This window comes from Moschus berezovskii, chromosome 4 (assembly GCF_049115385.1).
Source record: "Moschus berezovskii isolate FMDL1 chromosome 4, NW_MosBer_1.0, whole genome shotgun sequence".
NCBI classification, from domain to species: domain Eukaryota; kingdom Metazoa; phylum Chordata; class Mammalia; order Artiodactyla; family Moschidae; genus Moschus; species Moschus berezovskii.
Window position 1 is genome coordinate 18,945,785 of NC_142463.1, and position 23,090 is coordinate 18,968,874.

General features: G+C 50.5%; 1 protein-coding gene across 10 annotated transcripts in view; it reads right to left on the minus strand.

Annotated features, from left to right (window-relative positions):
• ERI3 (ERI1 exoribonuclease family member 3) overlaps positions 1-23,090 on the minus strand; it is a 129,542-nt gene that overhangs the window by 74,719 nt on the left and 31,733 nt on the right. For 5 of the 10 annotated variants that reach the window (XM_088835242.1, XM_088835239.1, XM_088835241.1 and 2 more), the window contains 4 exons: positions 20,571-20,687; positions 17,863-17,991; positions 13,785-13,844; positions 9,461-9,552 (listed from right to left, as the gene is read on the minus strand). In XM_088835242.1, the coding sequence (XP_088691368.1) occupies positions 9,461-9,552; positions 13,785-13,844; positions 17,863-17,991; positions 20,571-20,687 (398 nt within the window). The remainder of the gene's footprint in view (positions 1-9,460; positions 9,553-13,784; positions 13,845-17,862; positions 17,992-20,570; positions 20,688-23,090) is intronic. The other 5 variants (XM_055403826.2, XM_055403822.2, XM_055403821.2 and 2 more) reach the window with 2 other exon arrangements.

Sequence of the window (23,090 nt, forward strand, 5' to 3'; positions counted from 1 at the left end):
GACTGAAGTGACTTAGCAGCAGCAGCAGCAGCAGTCAGCAGCGCCGCAGCAGGCTCCCACCACCAGAAACATCTCAGCACCTGGCGGGCCACTACATAAACACCTCCGCCTTTTATCAGGGTTTTAACTGAGCAGAACTCCCACTCCAGGGATTCCCACAACCCCTGAAGTGCTTAAGATCCTCCGACACCTTCCCAGGGGCGAGGAGATGAGTCTGCCACTGGAGTCCCACACTGCAGCCTAGAAATGCCCAGAAACTGGAATACCAGAGGCACCGTCTTCCCGGGAAGGGCTGTGCCCGCAGACCTGATGGAGAGCTTCTTTCTCCCCGAGTGTCCCTGCAGGCCTAAGGTCCCTCCAGTCCTTCCCTGGACTCAGGTTCTGAGGGAAGGCTGCAGGCTGCATGGCCTGCCAACCCGCAGCTCCAGGACCGCGTGGAGAAGGGTGGGGAGGAGCGCCAGCTGGGAGCCAGGAGCCTGCTTGGACTTCACAGAAACCTGCTCCTGCCCTGAGGCCCACACCCAAGCCCACCGTCAGCAGCCCCTTTCCTGCCAGGTCCTGGCCCCAGGACAGGTGCAGGAAGGGGCTTGCCCGCATCTGTGAGGAAGCTGGCTCCAGAGGCCGGAGCTCTCAGGTAGAGGCGGGGCACCCCTCGCTCCCCAGCGCCCAGGAACCCTGGGCCCGAGGAGCTGTCAGGCTAACGAGGCTACCCCACCACCACTCCATCTGAGCGTGGCAGGCTGCGCCGCACGACTGGCTTCAGGTGGCTCTTCTTTAATTAATGGCATCCCAGGCTCTGCAGGGAGCTTCACCCCACAATGAATGGCCCTCTCTCATTAGAGGCAGGCCTGCCATGATGTATTCAGGGCGAGGGCCAGGATTCATTTCCCTGTCTGTGGGCTGGGGATGGGAGGGAGGGGGAGAGGGGGCAGGGAGAGATTTATATCGAGTGACTTGGATTAGCTGCAGCTGAAACATGACCCCATCAACGCAAGCTGCCTTCTTGGGGCTAACCCGACGCACCTCTGCTGACGAGAGGGCTCTAGGGAAGCTAAAGGGAGGGCAGAAGGTCTGGTTCTTGTTCGCTCTGGGCTCAGGCTGCAGCTCAAAGGCCCAGAATTCCTATACAACCTCCAGAAGCCCCTCCCTAGCCCACCCACACACACATGGTGTGCAGTGTGAGCCTGGCCTGACTCTGAGCTGATCTCGCCTTACCGAGAGCCTCCTCGTGGCCAGGAACCTGACCCACGGGCTTCACAGCTCTATCAAAGCGCTGACCATAGCAATCAGCTGTTTCTCTTGCTTTCTATAGGAAATACCCTCACTCCCTACCTCAAAGGAGGAGTCCACAACATGGTAAGGCCCCACGTCTGCAGCTGTGTGGGCAGGACCCAAGTATGTTTGCCCACTGGGTATCTCAGACCTCGGGCTACCCAGCGCTCGGGAAAATTCAGGCATCAGTCTGAGGTGGAAACATGTTGGCAGCCCTGCACTGTGCTGACTCCTTAGGCTGACCCCCCTCCAGGGTGGGGGGATCCTGAGCAATACTCCTTCTCTCCCCCTGGAGCCACTCCACAGCAATCATGAAACTGAGCAGGGTGGTCTGGAATCTTCAAGGCAAAAGACTGCCTTGGTCCTGAAGACTTCGATGTCTTGAAGACTGGGGTTTTCAAAGCAAAAAGGAAAATGTGGCCCATGTTTCCAATGTACTTCTCACAGACCTGGAGAGGCTGCACTCTGCTAGCCACACAGGTGGTTTCAGGCCGTGGAGCTGGCTAGGTTCAGGCTGGCAGCAAACAGCACACAGGCCTAGAAACTCCCCCTACAAGTCCCATTAAACTTGTTTTACAGTTTTGCTTGTGCTTCGGAGAAAAATCCTACTTCAGAGCCTGTCCTCCATCCTTGGCCCTCTGAGAACATCCAGTTCACTTAGAGGTGGAGGGTGGGCCCTCAGATGCTGCTGCCGCCAGCCAATCAGAAGGCTGCTTTGTAGGCCTGCTGTGTCCCAGGGAGGCCAGGGCAGAATGCCTATCATCTGCACACACAGGCTCCGTGTCATCCACACCCTCCCCAGCCCTCGTGGTGGAGCATTCATATACCCTTCCTTCCCTACTCAGAAAGAGATGTAGCTCAGTTCCGCTTTGCTAAGCCCTATTTGGCAATGTGTCTAAACACATGCAAACTTAATTAGTTCAGGAGGGGAGCCCAAGTGCTTGCAGTGACAGATAAAAGTATCAGGAAATGAGACAAGTCAGGGCTGCCAGGGAGTTCTGACTCAAGCCCCTTCCCCCAACAGGCTGCTAATCAAAGGTGATACAGCTCTGTGCCGGGACCAAACCCATAGACAAGGTTCTCACGAGCTTAGAGACATGATGAGATGCCCCACGTGCTTCCAAGGATACCATAGGATAGAGGTGTCCAAAGTAATACTGGCAGTGGTTTCCTTAAAACAGATCTGAGAATTCATTCATCTGTAGATCAGCAAGGAGCCTCTCAGACAGGCCCAAGCCATCCCCCACCACACCTCCCCATCAACCACGTTCCCAGAGCAAAATAAACACAACAGTCTAGCCCTCCAACCAACACCAGCCCAGGTACCAGGAGCCCAGGGTGTCAGAGAACATCCCAAGGCTCTGTCACTCAGTGCAAACAAAGGAGAGGAGGAAGGGCACTCCCAGCAAGCCCAAAGCCATGCTGGAAGACAGAAGCAGATGGTCAGATACCCAAGCAGTCAAACACGCAGCTTCCAGAGTTCAAATCCCTGCTACAAAGTGGTTGTGTGCCCTTGACAACTTACTTACCTCTCAGTGCCCCAGTTTCCTCCCTCATGTGCTAAAAAATAATTTATTTCATAGGATTGTAGTAAGGATTAAATGAGATAACATACAAATAGCACAACAGGACTCCGGGTATGTAGTAAGTGGTCAATAAATGTTGGCTCTTTATTGTCTGATGTCACTTTTCCAGAGAAGTTCCGGCCCTCAGTCCTGGGGACACAAATGTCTCAGAGAAAGCCCTTCACATTGCTCCTAGGACCAAGCCCCTTCTCCCTCACCCAGGCCCTTGCACCATCTCACCCAGTACCCACCCTGCAGGGCCCAACATCCAGTGCTGGCAGGGGGACCCAGGAGCTTCTTGGCATGAGCAGTGTAGTCCTCTAACCCCTCACACTCAGTCTGGGGCAGGAAGATCTGAGATTTTGTCTTCCATTCCATTCTCCCTGAATCCACTCACTACCACCTGCTGCCATTCTTCCTGGGCAGGGATTCTACAGGCCCACTCCATGCCTTAGTTGTCATTTATTCAACACACATTTATTGAACAACTACAATATGTCAGGCATTGTCCTGGGATTATAATGGTGCACACAATCCAGGGAAAGAGACAGACAAGTCGAGGCAGCTACAACACAATTTTATGTATGAATAAGTACATGTGCTCCAGGAACGTACAGGAAGGCACCTAGAAAAAGATGTTAGGAGGGATCCTTAAGAACTGGCCAGTTAGAGCATGTGGCTAGGAGTAGGAATAGCCTGAGTACGTAGAGCACATCAAGAGATAAGGCTAGAGAAATAAACAAGAGCCTTGAAACCTTCAATAAACAGTGTGACTTTGCCTAGAGGACAAGGGGAAGCCTTGAAGGGTGTTAAGTGGGTATGATGTAATCTGCTACAATTAGGAGAAAAAAATATAAGAAACAAGACAGCTGGAGAGACCAACGAGAAAGAAGACATTCATAGGAATCCAAGAAGAACATGGTGACCTGAACTAGGGCAGTGGTAGTGGGTTTGGAAAGAAGGCAACAACTCTGAGAAACCTCTGGGAGAAAGGATCAGTGGGGTCTGGCAATTAATTGGTTATGGCGAGAGGGGGGAACCAAGAAAGATTTTCAGTTTTCTGACACAACTACTGAGTAGACGGTACCAGTGAATCATTATTCAAGAAAATGCTGCAGGACAAGGTGTCAGGAGAAAAATAACACCTGAGCTTTAAGTTTTAAGGCTTTCTTGATAACTCAGCAGGTTATCCACCTGCAACGGAGGAGTCGCAGGTTTGATCCCTGGGGTGGGAAGATTCCCTGAAGGAGAGAATGGCAACACACTCCAGTATTCTTGCCTGAAAAAGTCCATGGACGGAGGAGCCTGGCAGGTTACAGTTGATGGGGTCGCAAACAGTCGGACACGATTGAGCAACTAAGCACAAGCTTTAAGGGTATCTAGGTAAGATAGAGAAGAGGAGCTGGATATGAAGGCTCAAGAGTTCAGATGGCAGAGGGAACAGATTCCTTTTCTCCAGTGGGATCACTGCTGCATGTTGGTTCCATTTCTCAAATGGAGGAAAAGATGAGAAGACAGCGTACAGAGAATAGCTGAAGCTGAGAAATAGATGAGATCACTCCCATAAGTGTGAGTGTGTAGGATAAAAAGAAAAGACAGCTAGGAGAGAGAACAAAGAAATGCCAGTGTTTAAGAAACACCAAACTTGAGAGAAAAGGAAAAAAGAGTCATAGAAAGGAAAGGGAAGGAAAAAGTCAGAGAAACAGGAGACATAGTAGAGATGAAGAGTGCTTCACGGAGGAGGAAGTAGTCAGGCTGATGAAAGTGCCAAGAGGGCCCAGGATGACCCCCACCAGCAAGCCTTTCAAACTCCACCTACACATCCCACAAGATACTGTGTACCCCACAGAGTTCTCCCCGGCATGTGCTTCCTCTGCCATGGGACTTCACTTCAGCGGATAGCACTCTCTGCTCTCCCACCATCCTGGCTGCGTGACCCTCAGCAGTCCCTGTTGAGAGAGTGTGTGAGTGTATGCGCGCACACATGCGCTCTAAGTCACTTCAACTGTATCCAACTCTTTGTGACGCTATGAACTGTAGCCCTCCAGGCTCCTCTGTCCATGGGGTTCTCCAGGTGAAAATACTGGAGAGAGTTGCCATGCTCTCCTCCAGGGGAATCTTCCTGACCCAGGGATTAAACCCATGTCTCTTGTCTCCTGCATTGGCAGGTGGATTCTTTACCACTAGTGCCACCCGGGAAGCCCAAGTCCCCGTTGAGTATGTGTCCCAAAATCAAACGGTAAGTAGGATAATTTGAACAAGTGTCATTTTTTTTCAGAGACAATGTTTGTCTGCACTTGAAACAAGAAGGAAGAACTATGTAGTCTGGAAAGGGTTCAATCATCTGATTAAAAAAAAAAATGTGAATTCAGGAGTGACTTTCACAGAGGTGCTTCCACCTGCCTCCTGACTGGGTCTTCTTCATGATGGATTAAGGACAAAATAATACAAAAACTTTCATGCCCGAGTATTGAAGTAACTGAAACAGATCTCATTTTCTTTGGCTAGACAGCCTAGTAGTATTAAGTGCTCTCTCCCAGAGTTGCCATTCTTATATATTATTTTGTCAAACAGTTTACTACTCAGGTGGTTGAGTTTTTCGTTACAAAATATTAGTTCAGATGGTCTCACACAAACTTATGTTAAATGCTAAATATCTTTTGATCTCAGGACTTTCTGGTCCACATCTGCACAGCACCAACAAAGAGGCGTGATATGCAAACTGCACAAGGAGAGCAGGGGAAACACCCAAGTCAAATGCCAGCCCTGCACTCACACATTTGGCCTCCAATGACAGGAAAACTCCCCGCTCCCAAGCTGAGGGGAAGCTGCATGAGGGCCCTCCTGGCAGACCCGAAGTAGACCCGTGGACCCTGCTCCTCCATGGCGGGGTCTGATAATCCTGACCCTCTCCTCCAAAGGGCCTCTTCCCCTGAGGCATGGAGGACCAGGTCCACCCTCATATCAGCTCTTCTTATCCCCCAGCCCACTCCACAACCCCCAGTCCTCCTGATCTGCTCCTCTTCCTAAACCCACATGCCACTGGGTTTCCCTGTGGCCTGGCTTCTAAGCCACCTATTCAGCTGGCAAACCCAGGTCTCCAAACTACAGGCGAAAAGGTAAGCTCCTCAAAGGCAGCACCTGTGAAGGTGTCCATCCTCACTCTGCATCTTCCCTATCCTCCCACCATGCCAAAGACAGAAGCCCTCTACAGAGACAATACAAAGCCTGGATAAGCAGAGGAGAGAGAACATTGGTGAAAGAACACTAAACTCTACAAGGAGCTTTAAGAAACAACAAGTAAGGCAAAGGAAAGGAAGGGAAGGCAAGCTTACCAAGAGCCAAAACCACAAGTGTCGTTTCTTAAAAACGTTTAGAAGGAAAACGAAATCTGCACCCACTGTATTCAAACCCCCCTGAGCGTAATTTGTGACGACAGCATCAAAGCCCACGGAAACATGAGTGTCGCCCCATTCGGGCTGACAGAAGATGGACACAAAATTAATTTGTCAGGATTGGGGGAGATTTCTTTTCTCCAGTGGGATTTCCACTGCCACTGCAGTCCCCATTGCTCAGTGCCACACTAATCAGGCCCTTTCCAATTTTGCTGTAGGGAGAGGGAGGTTGGTGGGGGCAGGGGGTGGGGGGAACGGCAATGAGAGGGAGCCATGGCTTGGAGAGACTGGAGTGGGAAATGAAAATATTTGCTGAGTTCCTTCGACTTAGTTAAATTTGAAAATAGATGTCAAAACAAGAAGTGAGCCACATACTAACAAGTTGTTAGGTCAGTTTAACACCACCCTTGTCAGGCTCATCAGCAGGCTTACCAGGCATGTGAGAAGGTGATGCTTCTGACGAGAGCCATCTGACAAGAGGCTCCGGGAACACGGAGAAGCTGTGCACTGTCACGCAGCACTACTTAGGTTTCCTCTCTGGCTGTTTTTATTTTGTTACACATTTAATTAAGAGCCTTCCCAGCAGTTATGCGGAATTCTGCTTTGAAAAGGCGGCCACAGAGCTCTCCCCCCACCACTCCTGCCACCTGACATCTGACTCCTCCCTGCACTCTCGCTTTCAGAGCTTGGCTGGCCTTCGCGAGCCAGACCCAAACCAGCGGCCAAAGTCTGCCCCAGTCATCTCTTTTGGAAGCTATGTGGCCTTAAGAATTCGATTATGCCTAGCTGGGTCTACCAATTTGAGCCTCGGGTTTTAACTTGGCTTTGTTTTCTCATCTATTAAAGAGAGACACCACTTCCTACCCAAGAAGACAGGCAGGAGGACTGAGAGACATATGGCACGTGCTCATTAACATTTTTTTAAATTGCACTTTATTACAGTCACCGCCACTTTCAAAAGGGTGTATTTTGTATTTGGTCCCTTAATTTCTTATTCCTGATTTGTTATAAATGCATCACTCTTTTCCCTTCCTTTTTAACCCTTGCCCCTTGCTTGTACGATGAGCTACCTCGACAGCAGAGATGGTGTCAGTATTTGTTTGCCTTCTCAGAGGCCCTGGCACTTATGCTGGGGGAACACACTTCAAGCTTCCATGCCTAAACAAGTTATGGATTTTAAGATTCTGCCAATCTAACTGGTTGTTTTGCCTTCATCTCCCAACTGATCTAATTTCTTCCATTTAATGAAATTCTTTTGGCATCATAGTGTAGTAATGTTATAATAGAAATATCAACTAAGAAATAAAATCAGAAACATAAAATGTAGTTCTTGAAATTGATGTCTGCTGTCATTTTCACGTTTTCCTTTTTTCCTTTATTCCCTCACTCCCTTAGTAGTAAAAAAGTGAAACAGATTCTCTCCAGGAGGTAAAGGAAAAGAGTAACCCAGAAACTGTGCTCACTGACATCTGATTTTCCTTTTACATGTGCTGATTCCCCAGCCCGATCCTTCTTGATGACATCAGTTCCATCAAGATGCAAAGCAGCCTCCTAGTCACCAAGATTTGTCCAGGGCTCGCCATGTCAAGGCCTCCAATGCCAGTCATCCCCTCTCCTTGTCATGGAGAAACCGACCCCAAGCTTCAGAGGCCCAGCCAGATAGTCCCCAACATCACGCACAGGAAAGCTCTCACATACACAAATAAGCACACGCCATTCACCCTTATCACAGAAGATGATGAAATTGGGTGTTTGGGACATGAACACACCAAAGAGAGAAAGCCACTGGGAAAGTGGGAATCTCAACTAGAGAAACCAGGCCTCTGGCCTGGGCCACACGAGCCCTAGAACCCTGGGTGTCAGCCTGTACCCTGCCCCACCCTGGATAGCTTCTCCTGTGTTGGAGCTCCCTCCCCAGGAGTCCCGTCTCACTTGAGTGCTCAGAGCTGCCCAGGATATGGAATGCTGTAAACCAGCATTCTTCCTCCTCACCTTCTCCTCGGAACCCTCCCCTGACTCAGCTCTGCCTCCAGGCACAGCCCCTGTAATTTCCCCAACGAGTGTCATCGGGACCTCTGGAGCGTGTGGTATGCAGTAAGTGTGCACACATGATCTGAGGCCTGGGGAAGGCAGGTGTGCGGGCGAGTATGTGATTTGGACCTGCTCTTCCTCCTGCCTCACCTAGAGGGTTGGGTCCAATAGCAAGCTGGACAGCTACCCGGGTGCAGAACTTCACTTCAATGCCCAGCATCCAAAAGGCATAAAAAGGATCTTGGTGAGAAAATGATGCCTGAATTGGAAGGAAATGTCACTCCAGAGCCACGACTCCCCACCCCCACCAATACCCCATCCTATGCTCAAAAACTCACACACATACACACACACGATGCTCGTTGCTGCCTTCAGTCACAAAGAACACAGAGGTATCGATCCTGTCAATCCTCAGCAAACAGTGCCCCCCGCCCCCGACCTCCACCCCGCTTTCGTTCCCTGGGGACTTTCTGAAGCCAAGTATCCATGAGGGTAGACAAGAGGCAGAAGTGTCAACCCAGCAAAGGAACCAGCTCTCTCTTCCACAACTGGAGCAGGATCAGGAGACAAAGGAGAAAAAGCAGTGGGGACAAGGGAGGAAAAGAGGAGGATGGTGACCTGGTGGCAGCAGCCCTCTCCCATCCCCACCCTGGGCTCTCTGTGGGATCATCAGCGCCTCGCATCCCACGTGAGAGCCTAACACAGCATCATGGTTAGGAAGATGGACCCTGGAGCCAGGTTGCCTGGGTCTTAATTCTGGCTCTGTATGTCCCTGGGCAAGATACTTAACCTCTCTGCGTCTGAATGTCTTCATCTCTAAAATAGGAATAATAAGAGTCCTAAGGGTTAGTAAATGAGTTACTATTACTAAAACATTTAGAAAAGTAAATACTATGTGCTTGGTTTAGAAGAATATTAAAGACCCTCTTTTAACTCCTTTCTTTCAGCATAGTAACGTGTAGCCCACAATAGGAAGAGCTCTCCTAGCACAGGTAAGAAGGCAATAGCAGGGCTGGAAAGGTCCATCCAGAGGCAGAAGGCAGAGCTCCCAGCCCTCGTTCTGCCCAGCCAGCCCCCAGATCCAAGGACTGCCTGACCCAGCTGCCCTGTAGGCTTGGACATTTGAGACTGTGAAAGGCAAAACCTGGTCCCGCAGGTTCCAAGCCCTGTCAGCAAAGGAGTCCTGCTCATACTCACATGACTTTTAAGTCCCAGTCTCCACAGGTGACAAAAATTGACTTGACGTTTGGGTCTAAGAGGCCTTCCTTCGCCATCCACTCATCGACCCTCTGTAAAGTACACAACAAGAGCAGATGAGATTTTCCTTTTCTTCTCTCTCCTGAGTCTCTGAAGAGCCACAACAGTGAAACGCAGATAAGCTGCTTGTAATCAGAGCAGGGGAAAACTGTGATCTTATCCCACCACAGCTCCACTCTGGGCTCTCAGCCGTGGCCCAGAACTATGGAGGCCCTTGCAGGATGATCCCTGCAGCCAGATCCCACAAGCCCAAGTGCTGGAGGGGTGCGTGGGGGGCAGGGAGCCCCTCCACTCTCCCAGTGCCTGCCAGCCCACCCCAGACAGGATAAGGACAGAAGTCAGTAGGTCAGTCCAAATACCTCTGGTCCTCAAACAAACGTACTGCCTAGCACAGACACAGGCTGGCCTGGACCATGAGAACAGGCTGGAAGGAGGCCTGTGGCAGGGAACTCCATAGGCTCATTCGCTTGTTTAGTCATTCCACCCTCCCACCAAATGTTTACTAACCAAATGTATTAATTTACTTATTCTCCAAATGAAGGTCAAGTTAATTTTCACCAAGAGGCTAGCAGAAGAGGCTCCTCTGCTGGGCTGTAGCCCCATTCTGACAACTGGGAGAGCACAGCCTGCTCCAGTCGCTAGAAGTTCATCAACTGGCCCCAGAATCTGTATTTTTCTCCTCCTGGTTGGGGATTCAAATTCAGCAGAATCTTTTGAAGGCTGAGCTCAATTCCTAGATAGGGAAAGAAACTGCTCCTAAACAAACTTCAAGTCTTTCTTTCCCTTCATCCCTTGGATCCGTTTTATTATTTGCACTCACACTGCAAGTACAAATACTAAAATCAGTATGTAACGAGAGAATTATCATAAAGCATTCACGAAGCAGTGCCTACTTTTCAGAAGATCCCAGGCATGGGGCAAGAGTGCAGCAGATCACACTGCTGTGCCACTCACACAGGGGGATTATTTTTAAAAGCTATATTGCACAGTCGTTAGAAACTCAGGATTGAAAAATCAGACACATCTGGGTTCTAACCTTGGCTCTTCTGTATCCTGGCTGTGTCACTGATGGGAAGTCATTTAAAAGTCATTTAACCCCTCTGAACTTCAGTTTCCTTCATCTATAAAACGAGGTAAGATGACTAACCTTACAGGGTTGTTTTGTGAATTATATGTGATAAAGGATTAAGTGCCTACCTAAAAATAGACAGTAGGCTAGGAAGGGGAGGAAGACAGACCACCTAATACAATATAACAGAGGCATCAATGGAGAAGCACCCAAGATGCCATCGGACCAAGAAGAGGCGAAGGCCAGCGCCACCTTTCACAGAGAAAGGCGTCAGAAAGGATGCATAAAGATGACTGAACTAATGGCTGGGTGGCTAAGTTTGCCTGACAGCTTGGAACACAGGACAGGAGGCAAAGGCACAGACATTCTGCGTCTGAGAAGCAATTGCCTGTTTAACGTCTGCCTTTCCCACCAGACTATCAGCACCATGAAGGCAGGGACTCTGAGGTGTCCTATTCACTGTCCTGATCCCTAACCCAGCACAGTCCCTTCTCGATCTCTTGACTGAGATACGAGTAAGAAGTAGTGTGACTGGAGTTCTGCAGTGACTGAAAGGAAGGGCAGGAACTGAGGCCGGGGGACTAGGTGAGGCCGGACTGTGAAGGCCTTGTGTTCCCAGCAGATAACGGACAGCCCATGATAACCCTGGGCTTCCTGGATCCTCAGAGGTTCTGGAGGTCTGGCCCAGCTAAAACAGTCCTGGAGCAGGGCCGAGGGTCCCATCCAGTTTCGTGGCTATGGCAGCCCTACCTCCTGGGACATTAGGGCCAGACTCTGCAGACCCTCTTCACAGTCTGCACCCCAGAGCATCCTCTCCAGTGCAAGGGTCTCCCTGGAAGCTAAATTCTGGACCTTCCACTGCTGAATATGTGTCTTCCGGGCCACTCTGGCCCCAGCCCTTGCACGGACACAAACGCACACGCACACACACACATGCATGCACACATGCATCCTTTCCCTAGGGTCACCTAAAGAAAATTAGGAAGACATTACATAAGAAAAGAGGTAAGGCAAACCTGGAGCTCCCTAAGTCAGCTAATCTCGCTCCGGTTCACTGGCCTTAAATCCCCAAGGTAAGTGCCCCACCTGCTAGGGGGCTCCCCAACGCCCCAACTCCTGCACAGTGGTCCTGGAAAAGAGAGCAGGACAGGACAGGACTGTCAGGAGGCAACGCCCAGCAAGACCAGGCCTCTACCATGGGAAGCACTTACTGCTCCTTGGAAGCTTAGGGCCAAGGCCATTCACTCATGCAGCAGGTATTCAGTGAGCAACTTCTGCTACGAGGCTGTCCAGGGAAGTCACATGTTTGGAATCAGGCCTGTCCTTTTCCTTCCCTTCTCTGTTTGAATGGAGAGATGGTTGGAGGGACCACCAAGACAACCCTCAGTAGCCAGCCTTCCCGGCTTCTGAAGGCGTGGAGAAGCCCAGTGTGAGACCGGCTAAGAACAAATGTGCTGAACGAACACCCATCCGGCCATCTGCTCAGGGCCTTGGTTAGGATAAGAACTAGCTCCTCAGCTCTTTAAGCAGCTCAGGGCTCATGGGAAAACATGGAGCCGTCTGGTCCCCGTGAGCCCCCCGAGGCTCCCTCACTGTCAGCAATCTCCCCTCTCCATCCACAAGGTGCACTGAAGCTGGGTGAGCCTCAGACTCCTCGAGCACCCTGCTTCAGGGCTGGTGCGGGGTCAGCGGGAGAAAGCCTCCTGAAGACCAACCTCCCACTCAGCCAGCACCACTCAGGAGAAAACCCCAGAGCCTCGGCAGCCCTGGTTTGCTGCTGGCCCAGAAAAGGCATCTTCCTCCCAAGATCCCAGCCAGAGACACTCCAGGGAAAAGTTGCCTGTCCCCTGGCCTCGCTCTGGGATGCTGGCTGGAAGATCGGGATGGAAGGGTCCCCTCTTTCTCCTTGAGTCTGGTCTTGGAGAGAGCAGTCCAGGCTAAGGATACCTCTTAGTCACAGGGGTGAATCTCCCCACCCAAGAAGAGGGTCAGTGGGGCTGGGAGACACCTCAGAGCTCATCTCCCAACCCTTCAAGAGCCTGTTGACCAGCCACAGAGCCTGAGCCTGCATGCTCCCTAGGACCAGGAACATACTCAGCCCCTGGGTAAGCCTAGACCTGTCTCCCTGGCCCTAGTTCCACCCTGAGGAGCCGTAGGAAACTCAGTCTGCATTTCTCTCCCCTATGGGACAGGCCCTCTGGGTCCAAGAAAGAGATATTCCTCCCTCTCCCTGCCACCACCCTACTTCCTCCAGGTGGACTCCCTCCAGCGTAGGTGTGCTCTGCTATCCTCCCAGACACACGGCTTGCTCCTGTGATTAGGGCAGAGCTTTGGGCTTTTTGCTCTTAAGGATAAATAAAGCACCTAGTGTGATCCACGGGCTTTTTTTTCCTCTCCCCCTCCCTCTAGAGAAGGAAGTTGGCGGGGGGGGGCCTCTCTCCCTCTCTGAAAACCCCAGGCCAGTGGGGGTGGGAGATGAGCTGAGGCATTCCCTCAGGATGGAGCATGAGAAGCAGCATCTTAACCTTTTCCAGCTCCCCGAGGAGAACATCCCAGAAGTGTGGTCTCTGCCAAGGGTTCTAAAGCCTTTAATTTGATTTTCCTCACATAGGCAATTGTGTAATTATTCTGATTAGGAATCATTACCCAGTGCAGCCTCTGCACCCCTGACAGGCACAATGCATCCAGCGGCAAGCTGCAGTGGGGCAGGCGGGCCGGCCGCACCTCCTGGAGGAGCTGACAGCAAACAAAAGCCATCAATGGGGAGTTCTGGGTGAGTTAATGAAGTGCTCACATGCCACAAGAAGCCAACACTAAAGCTAAACAAAAACACCTCCAGTCCCCGGGGCCGCCCGCAGTGCCGCAGCTCGGCTCCCCTGCTCCCAGCCGCCCGGCACAGGCTGCCAGAGTCACCAGAGCCACCGGCCAGCAACAGCCTCGGGCTGCGAGCAGGCGGGGCCTCCACTGACTCCCGAGGGCGCACGGACATCTTGTCAGTAACCCTGACGGGAACAGCTGGAGATGACAGATCAATGGTTCAATACTCTCAACAGCATGTCACTGATGTGACAGCAAATGTTATTCTAATCAAGCCATAATCATAGTCAAATTACACGGCTACATTCTCAGGAGGGGAGGGAGAGGAAGGCGGCAGGAAAGGGTCACAGGTCAGGAATTAAAGGTCACTCAACCTACCTCCAGCACTTGCTGCAGGCTCGGCTGACCATCCACCATGGCTTGAATAATCCCGGTGAGCTGAAAGGAAAGAGAAATAGCCTATGGGTGGAAACCGGGGACACAGGGACTCAAAGCTGAACTGGAGTCTTTTCTGTTTTCCTCCTTCTACAGTAAAAGCCTCTGACCCGCATAGCTGCAGGCTCCAAACCTAGCAGAAGCCTTGGGGATCACGTACCCCCACAACTTCCTGCCCCAAGATGGGGGTGCATATCCACATCAAGAGCATGGCTGGGTCTCAGACCTGTTTTCAACTTTCATTTTGCAGAAAATCTGATTTTACACATCTTTTGTATTCAGTAGGTGCAATAACTCCTCCAGAATTACTGTGCTAGTAGTCCGCCAGGCTCCTCTGTCCATGAGGATTCTCCAGGCAAGAACACTGGAATGGGCTGCCATGCCCTCCTCCAGGGAATCTTCCCAACCCAGGGATCAAACCCAGGTCTCCCACACTGCAGGCAGATTCTTTACCAGCTGAGCCATCAGGGAAACTATCACGGCTTTAGTTTTCATGGAGGCTGAGGGATCTATCCAACCCAGGGATCGAACCCAGGTCTCCCGCATTGCAGGTGAATTCTTTACCGTCTGAGTTACCAGGGAAGCCCAAGAATACTACAGTGGGTAGCCTATGCCTTCTCCAGGGGAACTTCCTTATCCGGGAATCGAACCAGGGTCTCCTGCACTGCAGGCAAATTCTTTAGCAGCGGAGCTACCAGGGAAGCCCAAGTAAATTCACCTCCAGGCTCCTTAGGAATTTCTGCAGAACTCAGGGAATGCCCCCACATGGGACCAGCACCTCTAGTTCCAAGTCCCCCTTTCTCTGAGCCTCAGTGTCCAGCACTGACCCCTCTGCACCAGTGAAGGGCCAGGGTGCCCCCCAGGCATCCACCCTTCACCCTGCATACCTGGGCCCTCGATACTGGCCAGCCAAGCAGGAAACCAGCATCTTCAGCAGAGGAAAAAGCCTAAAAACCTAGTCTACAGGATTTCCCACTCAAGGGCCTCTGCTCCACCCAGGTCAGGCCCAGGTTCAAACCAGCCTGGTGCTTTGGTCTGCTTTATTTTGAAGTGGAAAATATCCCTCAAGTACAGACTAGAGAGGCTGCCTGCAGGGCCTGCAGCAGGAGGCCCCTGCACAGACGTGGACCCAGCTGGAAATCACCGTGGCCGGCGTGCCCCTGGCCACTTTCAGACAGAGTAGCGTCTCAGGCCTGCTTGGAAACTTCTCTTTTTTTTTTAAGTGTGGGGGGTGGGGATTAAACTCCAATTAAACTGTAATTATGTGTAATGAATACCAAATACCCAACTCACAGAAACCGCTGGCTCTAAGAGGGAAGGTTATTTTCTCATAGTGACTTACACGGAATGGTAATACACACCTTTTAGGGAAGAAATTTTCATTTTAAGAACGCTGAGTTCCTCTAGGTGGGTTTCTGTAGTTCATCAAGCCATTATTAGGTGGTATTTTAAGGAAGTGTAAGGACACAGCCACTCTATTTTATATTCCAGAAACTGTTTTTATATTAATCTGTATTTTAATTGGGTAACAGCTGCTGCCTACAGACTTCCCATGGTCTAAAAGGAAAATAAATTAGAAAGATTAACTACACTGTTGTTTCGCGAGGCTTTAACCCACAGCATGCCCACCCGGCTGGCACTTCCACACCCTTTCCTTGCTTGGAAGACCAAAGAACTGCCCAGCAGAGGGAGGGCCTGAGCCAAAGAGAAGAAAAGGTGGTCCCTTGAGGGCTTGGGTGGGGATGGGGAAGAGCCCCAGGTTTGTAGCTTTCATCATGGAGTGCTGAGACTTCTGCTTTCATTCAGTCAGCATCTACTGCTGGAGAGGCTGGCCCCACTCAAGCAAGCAGGGATCGAGCAGTGAACAAAAGCATGACAACCCTGCCATTGTGGAATCTGAGTTCTTCTTGGCAGCCCAGCCCTGGCCCAGTCCAGTCGGCACCCAGAGCCACACTGAGCAGGCATGGCCCTGTGTTTTGTCTCAGCAGGGTCTGGAGTAGGTCTGTTGCCAACTCCAGGTCCCACAGCCAGATGACTGGGTGCACCCACCACTGCCCTTTCTCGTCCAGCTTCTCTCCTGCTGGTTCTCCTAGGGCCGAGTCACATCCCCAAGCCTGGCACTGGGGCTTTGGATCAGGACAATCCTGGAGAAGAGGGCACACAGCCACTTGTCAGGGAAAGCCCCAGGGTCTTCCCAGTCTCGAGTCCAGTCTGAGTTTCCTGGGGCAAGGTTAGGTCTCCTCCTCTTGGCTCCCACCAAGCGTCACTCAGATGAACTCTGAAGGGCTTCCAGAAAATCCCTCCTACACAGGAGACCAACAGCATCCTTGCCAAGAACCCTCCCTCCTTGGAGATGGGACTGAGGTCAGCACCTGCCCTAGGTCCCAGGAAAAGTACTACATCGAAAACAACAACCGAGGCGCTGACCTGCGGGGTCTCTCACCAAAGACTAAGCCCGCCTCCTGTCACCATGGGGTGCAGGGGTGCAGGTGGCCTCCAGGATTCTGAGGCTTTCTCACACTCCCCCGCAGTGGTCAGAAATCCTAGAATCAACAGCCTGGGAGGAGCCTAGTGAGCTTGGCCTCCTCTCTCTCTCCATGCTTCCCAAACCGCCTGTGCCAAGGTATTGCTTACAGCTTACAGCTAAGGGACTTGAACTCAACCCCCAGAGACACAGGGGCTTGAGATCCTTTCAGGAACAGGCCTCACTCCCCTGCATTAACGGCTCCAACAATGGACCACATCTGATCAGCTCTGTCAAGGCACTCGATGAAGATGGTGGAGGGTGAAATTTAAGAAGTCAATCCCCGTACCTGATACCAACCACCTATAAGACATACCAGAAACTGTGAGGAAGAGAGAAAATATAATAAAATACATACTGGGAAGTGATACCTTAGGCCTAACCTAAATATTTCACGCTGCTGTTTAAGCCCATTCCCACTTGGGTTAATATATGTTTGTAAAAAGCTTTCACATCCACACAATGAAAGGTACTAGAGCAAAGCCAAGTATTTATTAAGCTGAGAACCAGGGCTCACAGGCTAAACAGAGCTCAGAGACCTTAACCACTTAAAGCAGGAGAGGTGAGAGGAAGGATTAATGTGTGCTCTGTGGCTCCTTTCACTGAGGGATTACAGATTAACTCCCGCTTCCCCAGACTCAGAAACCACAAGGCGAGGGGCTTCTGACCCTGAGTGATAACGTGACTGGTGACTGAGATCCCCTACCCACACCAGAGCTCTGTCTGGGGACGAGTGGGCTTCCTCGTTCATAAACACAGGCAACTACAGGAAGCAGCCCTGGATGCTCGCTGCCAATAGCGTGTCAGCATCCAATGCTTTCTCCCTTCACAGTTTATCTCCAGCACAATCGTATTCTGACACCAAGACAGTTTGTTGATTACATAAGCACTTGTCTCTGGTGTGCAATCTGATAATCAGACCCACTCTTTCTCCTCAGACAAAGAGACCAATAAATCTCACCCTTTACAAGTACAGGTGCAAGACAAAGCCCTTTACTGGCATTTAGCAAAATGGGTATTTTTTCCTAGATTTTTTTTCCCCCACAGTGACAACAATAACAAAAAGGATTGCACATGGTAAGGGACCATGCAGCAGCCCACCTGCTAGAGGCAGAGAAGTAATGAGTTGGAGAGGATTCTAGAAGTGGTAGGAAAGGGCTTGGGAAGGAAGAATACACACCCCCATCCTGTTTTTGTCAGAAAGTCTCCAGGCAGCCTATCAACTGGGACTAAGAAAGGACCTCAAGAAGGCTAATGACATGTTCATCACTCGGAGCAGTAAGAGTGTCTGCATGCGAGCTGCAGATTCACTCAAGGCAGAACCCCTCTTCCGGCTGCCCAGCACTGAGCCTCTCTCTCTCCTAACACAAGCATGTGCTTGCACATGCACACACATGGCCAGGGTTCTTAAAAAAGACTTCTGGTGCAAGAGAAAAAATCCTCCTGGAGGACCTGCTTAGAAAAATCTGGAGGTTTGGGGTTGTTCCTCACCCTTACCAATGAAAGACTCCTTGTGACCGGAATGATCTTCCCCCCGTCCACAAAGGCACATACTGCCAGACTGGATGAGGTCTCAGAAGGACAGCCCCATTCTGCGTCCATGCCTCCCTTGGCAATACAGTCCATCTAGTACGAAGACAGGGTGATATCTAGATGACCTGAGGTTTTCCAAAGACGACGTTACCTACTCAAAAGAGCTGTGAGCAGTACAGCTACTCTGGGGGTAGGCATGCTGTGGTGGAAAAACTCCTTGACACCAGCCACTTAAGGAACATGGAGTTTTACTTGGTGCCAGGCCCTAAGGATAGGACTGACAGGGATCACATCTAGTTTCTGACATCAGGGAGCTCACAGTCTAGTGGGCAGATGGACCAATGACTGCAGTGTAATGTATCTGGCTGTGCTATGCCGGGCTGAGCACGGCCCAGCCTGGGCTCAGTGAAGGTTTCCCAGAGAAGGTGACCCTGAGGAGAGTGCTGGAGGACAAGCAGGAAGGCAGGCGAGGCACACGGGCAGAGGACCATCACGTGTAGAGGCGGACAGTGAGGGGGAGCTGAAGCAGGGAGATCTGAGGCTGGATGAAAAGGCCGGGACGAGGTCAAAGAGGGTTCTGAGCTCTGGGAGCCTGAGAGAGGATGGCAGAATCCCTGCCTACAGCACAGTCACAGCCTCACTTCAGAGCAGGCTTCATGAGGAGGATCCCATGCCACCAAGCCTACTACCCTCCAAATTATGTATGTGTGTCCTTCCGTGAGACTTTCCAGAAAAAAGAAACATCTCTCATCAGAGTCTTGCAATCCCTTCTCCCCCCTCTCAAAAGAGAAACAGTAGCAACTGTGCTCTGAAAAACACCTGTTTCCCAATATCCTCAATGTCGACTCCTGCCCAGAGCTGAGCTCCAGCAATGCTCCGTTCCATCCCTAAACAAGTACCAGCTTCCCCCAGTTTAGGCCTGCCTGTCAATGTCGGGCAGTGAGCTGGAACTGGAGGCCCCAAGGGGGAGGCCGCACACAGAGAGGAGGAAGGAAAAGATAAGAGGACACTACACTTTCAGGCCAGTGGAGGGCTCAAGAACCTGGCTAGTTTCAGGAAAGTCTTCCCTTCCCTTCCCATAAGGAATAGGATTTGCATCATCATCATTAAAAGGACGATTTTTTCCCAAAGGGGGAAACAGGACAGATTAGCACCCCCTAGTGGTACAGGTAATTCCCAGGGAAATGAGGGGGGAAAAGTTGTGCCCAATGGAAACAGAGCCTCATCATCACTAGTTGGAACAACAAAAGGCTTGCGAGACTAGACACCTTGGCAGATGGATGCCTACAACAAAAGGCCCACCAGGGGCACTGGCATCAAGGCCAGCAGCTCAAGACCTCATATCTGGGCTAAGTCAGTATCAGAGACCAATGAGCTCCCCAACCAGCGCAGGCAGGCACTTCCCCAACCCCCTCTACACCAAAGGGATTGTTTGGGGCTTACTCGAGAACTTCTGTCCTCATGATTCACTCATAAGGAGAAAGCAGGTCCCTGGATGATGGCACAAAGTCTCTAACATACTCTCACTCCAAATGCTAGTTATTCAGTCGCAAAATCATCCAGCTTCCTGCAACCCCATGAACTGCAGCACGCCAGGCTTCCCCGTCCTTCACTATCTCCCAGAGTTTGCTCAAACTCAGGTCCATTGAGTTAATGATGCCATCTCATCCTCTGCTGCCCGCTTCTCCTCTTGCCCTCAACCTTTTCCCAGCATCAGCTTCTTCTCCAATGAGTCAGTTTTTCACATCAGGTGGCCAAAGGATTGGAGCTTCAGCTTCAGCATCAGTCCTTCCAATGAATATTCAGGGCTGATTTCCTTTAGGATTGATTGGTTTGATCTCCTTGCTTTCATATTTTCCCAGGATCTCTGCTACCACACACACTTGGCCCATGATTCCACCACCCCAGCACAGAGCACATAACACGATGTACCACAGGGAAAAGCAGCCACAGAAGGCTTCTTCATTCAGTCCTGAGAGTCAAACTCATCCGGGGCGCCTCCTCTCTGCCAACGGCTCTTCTGAGCCCCTACCAAGCACCAAGATCTCAGTCCCAGTTTCAAAATCCATAAAATGGGGCCACACTAACCTGTTGCCAAGGGGGCCAAGTACAGAAGAAGCCTAGGATAAGGATAAAGACATCTCTGCCTTGGCGAGGCTGTCCTCACACCCCACTTGGGCTGCCCTTCTCTTTCCTTAGTGATAGCGCTGTGCTTCCCACAAATTCCATCAATGCTTCACAGAACACCACTTCATTCAAGGACAGAAAAACATCACCAGACAGCTAAGAAAGCCTGAACATAACCAAGAAGCAGAAATCTTCACCTCCTGCCAAGGACCCTAAGGGAAAATGGAACTGAAAAGAAGCTGAACCCAAGGCACCACCCGACTCCTAGACTCCAAGTGCCTGGTTACCAGGAAAGGTAGGGATGACGAGGAAGGGAAAGTGTCAGGGAAGCCGGGAAGAGTGAATCACTACTCTCCCTGGGTTCCCCGATGACCACAGTGATCCAAGGGGAGTGGCAGACTTTGTAAAAAGCCAACTGCTGGGCCCAATGTGTATCTGCCTTAACCACTGAGAAGACCTATGCTTTCCCTAAGCAGCCAGTATAGATCACCAATGAACCCCAAGCTCCTGTCCCAGCAGCGCCTGCAGCTAGCCAGGGCCCTTACCTCTGTACAGAAGGGAGTAAGCTGTGGATGGACTACGGGCTGGACATACATGTGAAAGGTAGACTCAATCTCCATGGTCCGGCCATTTAACTTCAGGATGGGGAACTCGATGATTTCCTGGAATGGCAAAGGCACAGAAAAGGAAGAATCAGTTGTTTTTTTCCTAAACTAACCACCTCAAATAACTCCGAATCAAGAACAGGGGAGCATTTTGGACTCATTAGCTCCTTCCAGGTCAAACTGACGACTTTGAGTGAGAAGATGCCAGCTCAGTTATAATCCTGACCCTCCCACTGTTAACATCCTCACAGGTTCCAGGGACCAGACACAAACTCCATCCCCACTGTCTGTGGGAAGGGGAAGGAGACAGTGGGAGCATCTGGCCCAGTTTCCCCCCACCCCTGGCTCTCCAGCAGGGATCTGCTCACTCCAGCCCCTAAAAGGAGAACCCCCTTCCTCCTGCCTGGGTCCCTTCCCTGAAAGGGGCCTAAGTCTCCAGTCACATAGATAACCAGTCATCAGACGAATGCACAGACTTCTGTGCATGAAGTTTAAACAGAGCCAGAGTTTCGTTAGCTTTTACAAAAAGAAAAAGAAAAAGAGATAAGCAATAAATAAAGGAGCCAAACACGATACTGAAGAGAAGGAGAAACCTGAGCAAGAGTATTAAGAGCTAGTGCCTCCCACCTTTCTCTCAGGCAGCACATCCACCCCTCAGCGCCGCCCCCCCAACCCAATCGCTTAGCCAGCCCTTCCCAGTCCGCTGGAACGTAATGGAAGAGAACGAGGAGGAGTGACAATTTGTTTGGTGTCTCTAAGATTAATTTGTCTCCGTTATTTAATAGAGATGCACAGCACCAAGGGCCTGGTGTGCAAACAGGCTTGCAGCATGCCGACTGTGCAGCCCGCCTCATACATCGCTCCTGGGAAGGGAGGAACACGCCAGAGCCGGGGGAGAGGGCCGGAGAGAGCATGCACGCGCCAGAGAGACGAGGGGAAGCCAGGAGAGAGGATAAAAAAAATTATTGCTTTTTAATATTCAAAAACAGTTTGCAAAATTTAATCAAAGCAGAGGAAAAGCTAACATTTTTACCACTTTGACATTTTTATTAGTGCTTTCATAAATTTTTAAAACATGAATGGAATTAGTTTACAACACACACAAAAAAAAACTGCCCTGAAAACATCTGGAAGAGACAAATAGGAAATAATAAAAAAAATAAATAAAAGCAAAATCCTCCGAGTAAAATTAGCATGTGAAAGAGGCCTCCACTGCAGAGACAGGAGCGGGGCTTTGCCCAGTGGCCCCCGCCATCAGCTCCAGTGGCATCGTTTCCCCAGGTCACCCATTCTGCTGAGCACCTTTCCAGCATCACTAAAATCAAGGCAAATTGGTTCTCTCCAGGGACAGCCTAGAGAAACAACACAGAAGCCACTGACACCTGACTGCATTCAGGAAATGGATGAGTGGGGAGACGGAAGGAGAAATGGCCTGTCTCCCTGATATTCCAGGGCAGCCTGGTATCTCCCCACCAAACACACCTGCTCTGTCGGATTCGTTTTTCAAGCATCTTTATCCAACAGATCTCAGCAGGACTGAAGACCAAACCAAGGCAGCCAGATTTCATGACAGAGAAATTCAAAGCTTCTGGGTGCCTGGGCTCCCTGGGCTGCCCCAAGGATGGGGAAGCTGGCAGGAGCCCCTAGAGACAGGAAGGGCAGAAAAACTAAGGCTGAGGCAGAGGTGGGGTGGAGAGAAGGCCCAGGCTGCTGCTTAAACTAAGTGGTGCCTCTCCTCCCAGAGTACCACAAAGTAGGCCAGAGAGGAGAGCTTGGCTCTGAAAAACAAAACACACACAAAGTACACATCGGTCCCCTTGAAAAATCAGATACCCAGTATTTCCAGGCTCTAACTCTGAGGCGGGGCTTATCTGAGTTAGGTTCATTTCTGATATATCCTTCCTCTGCCACTAAGTAGAAGAAACACTTCCCCAACGGAAAGACCTCCATAGCCTGGTGGGTTTGGCAGCCCTGGTGTCTAAGGAAACAAATAACAGCCAGCTCCTCACTAACAATGTTAGCTGGGCCCACAATGAAATTTAACCTGTGACACAACTGTACTTTTCATTTAAACTTTCATTTGGACAGAAGCAGTGTTTGGAGACCTGCAGTTTGTCCTGCTAATAAAGACAAGTGTTGGGACCTTTAAGGATGCCATTCATCTCTGGCTTTTATTAAATTCAATTTTCTTAAGCCCATGATACATTATGAAATTAGGAGTTGACATTCCTCTGGAAACAAAAGTATCTATCAAACATAAATAGAAAAAAAACCCTCTATTACCAAGAATTTATGGCTTAAAGTTGATCTCTTTCCACTTTTTTACAAGCACATGGTTTGTTTTAGAGATCTGAAATGTTATTATAGATCTAGAATTTTATTAGTATTTATTGTAAAATAGTAAGCGCTTCAGCTCCCGCTCTGACCAGCACCGAGTCAGCATTCCCAGTAGATACTCTT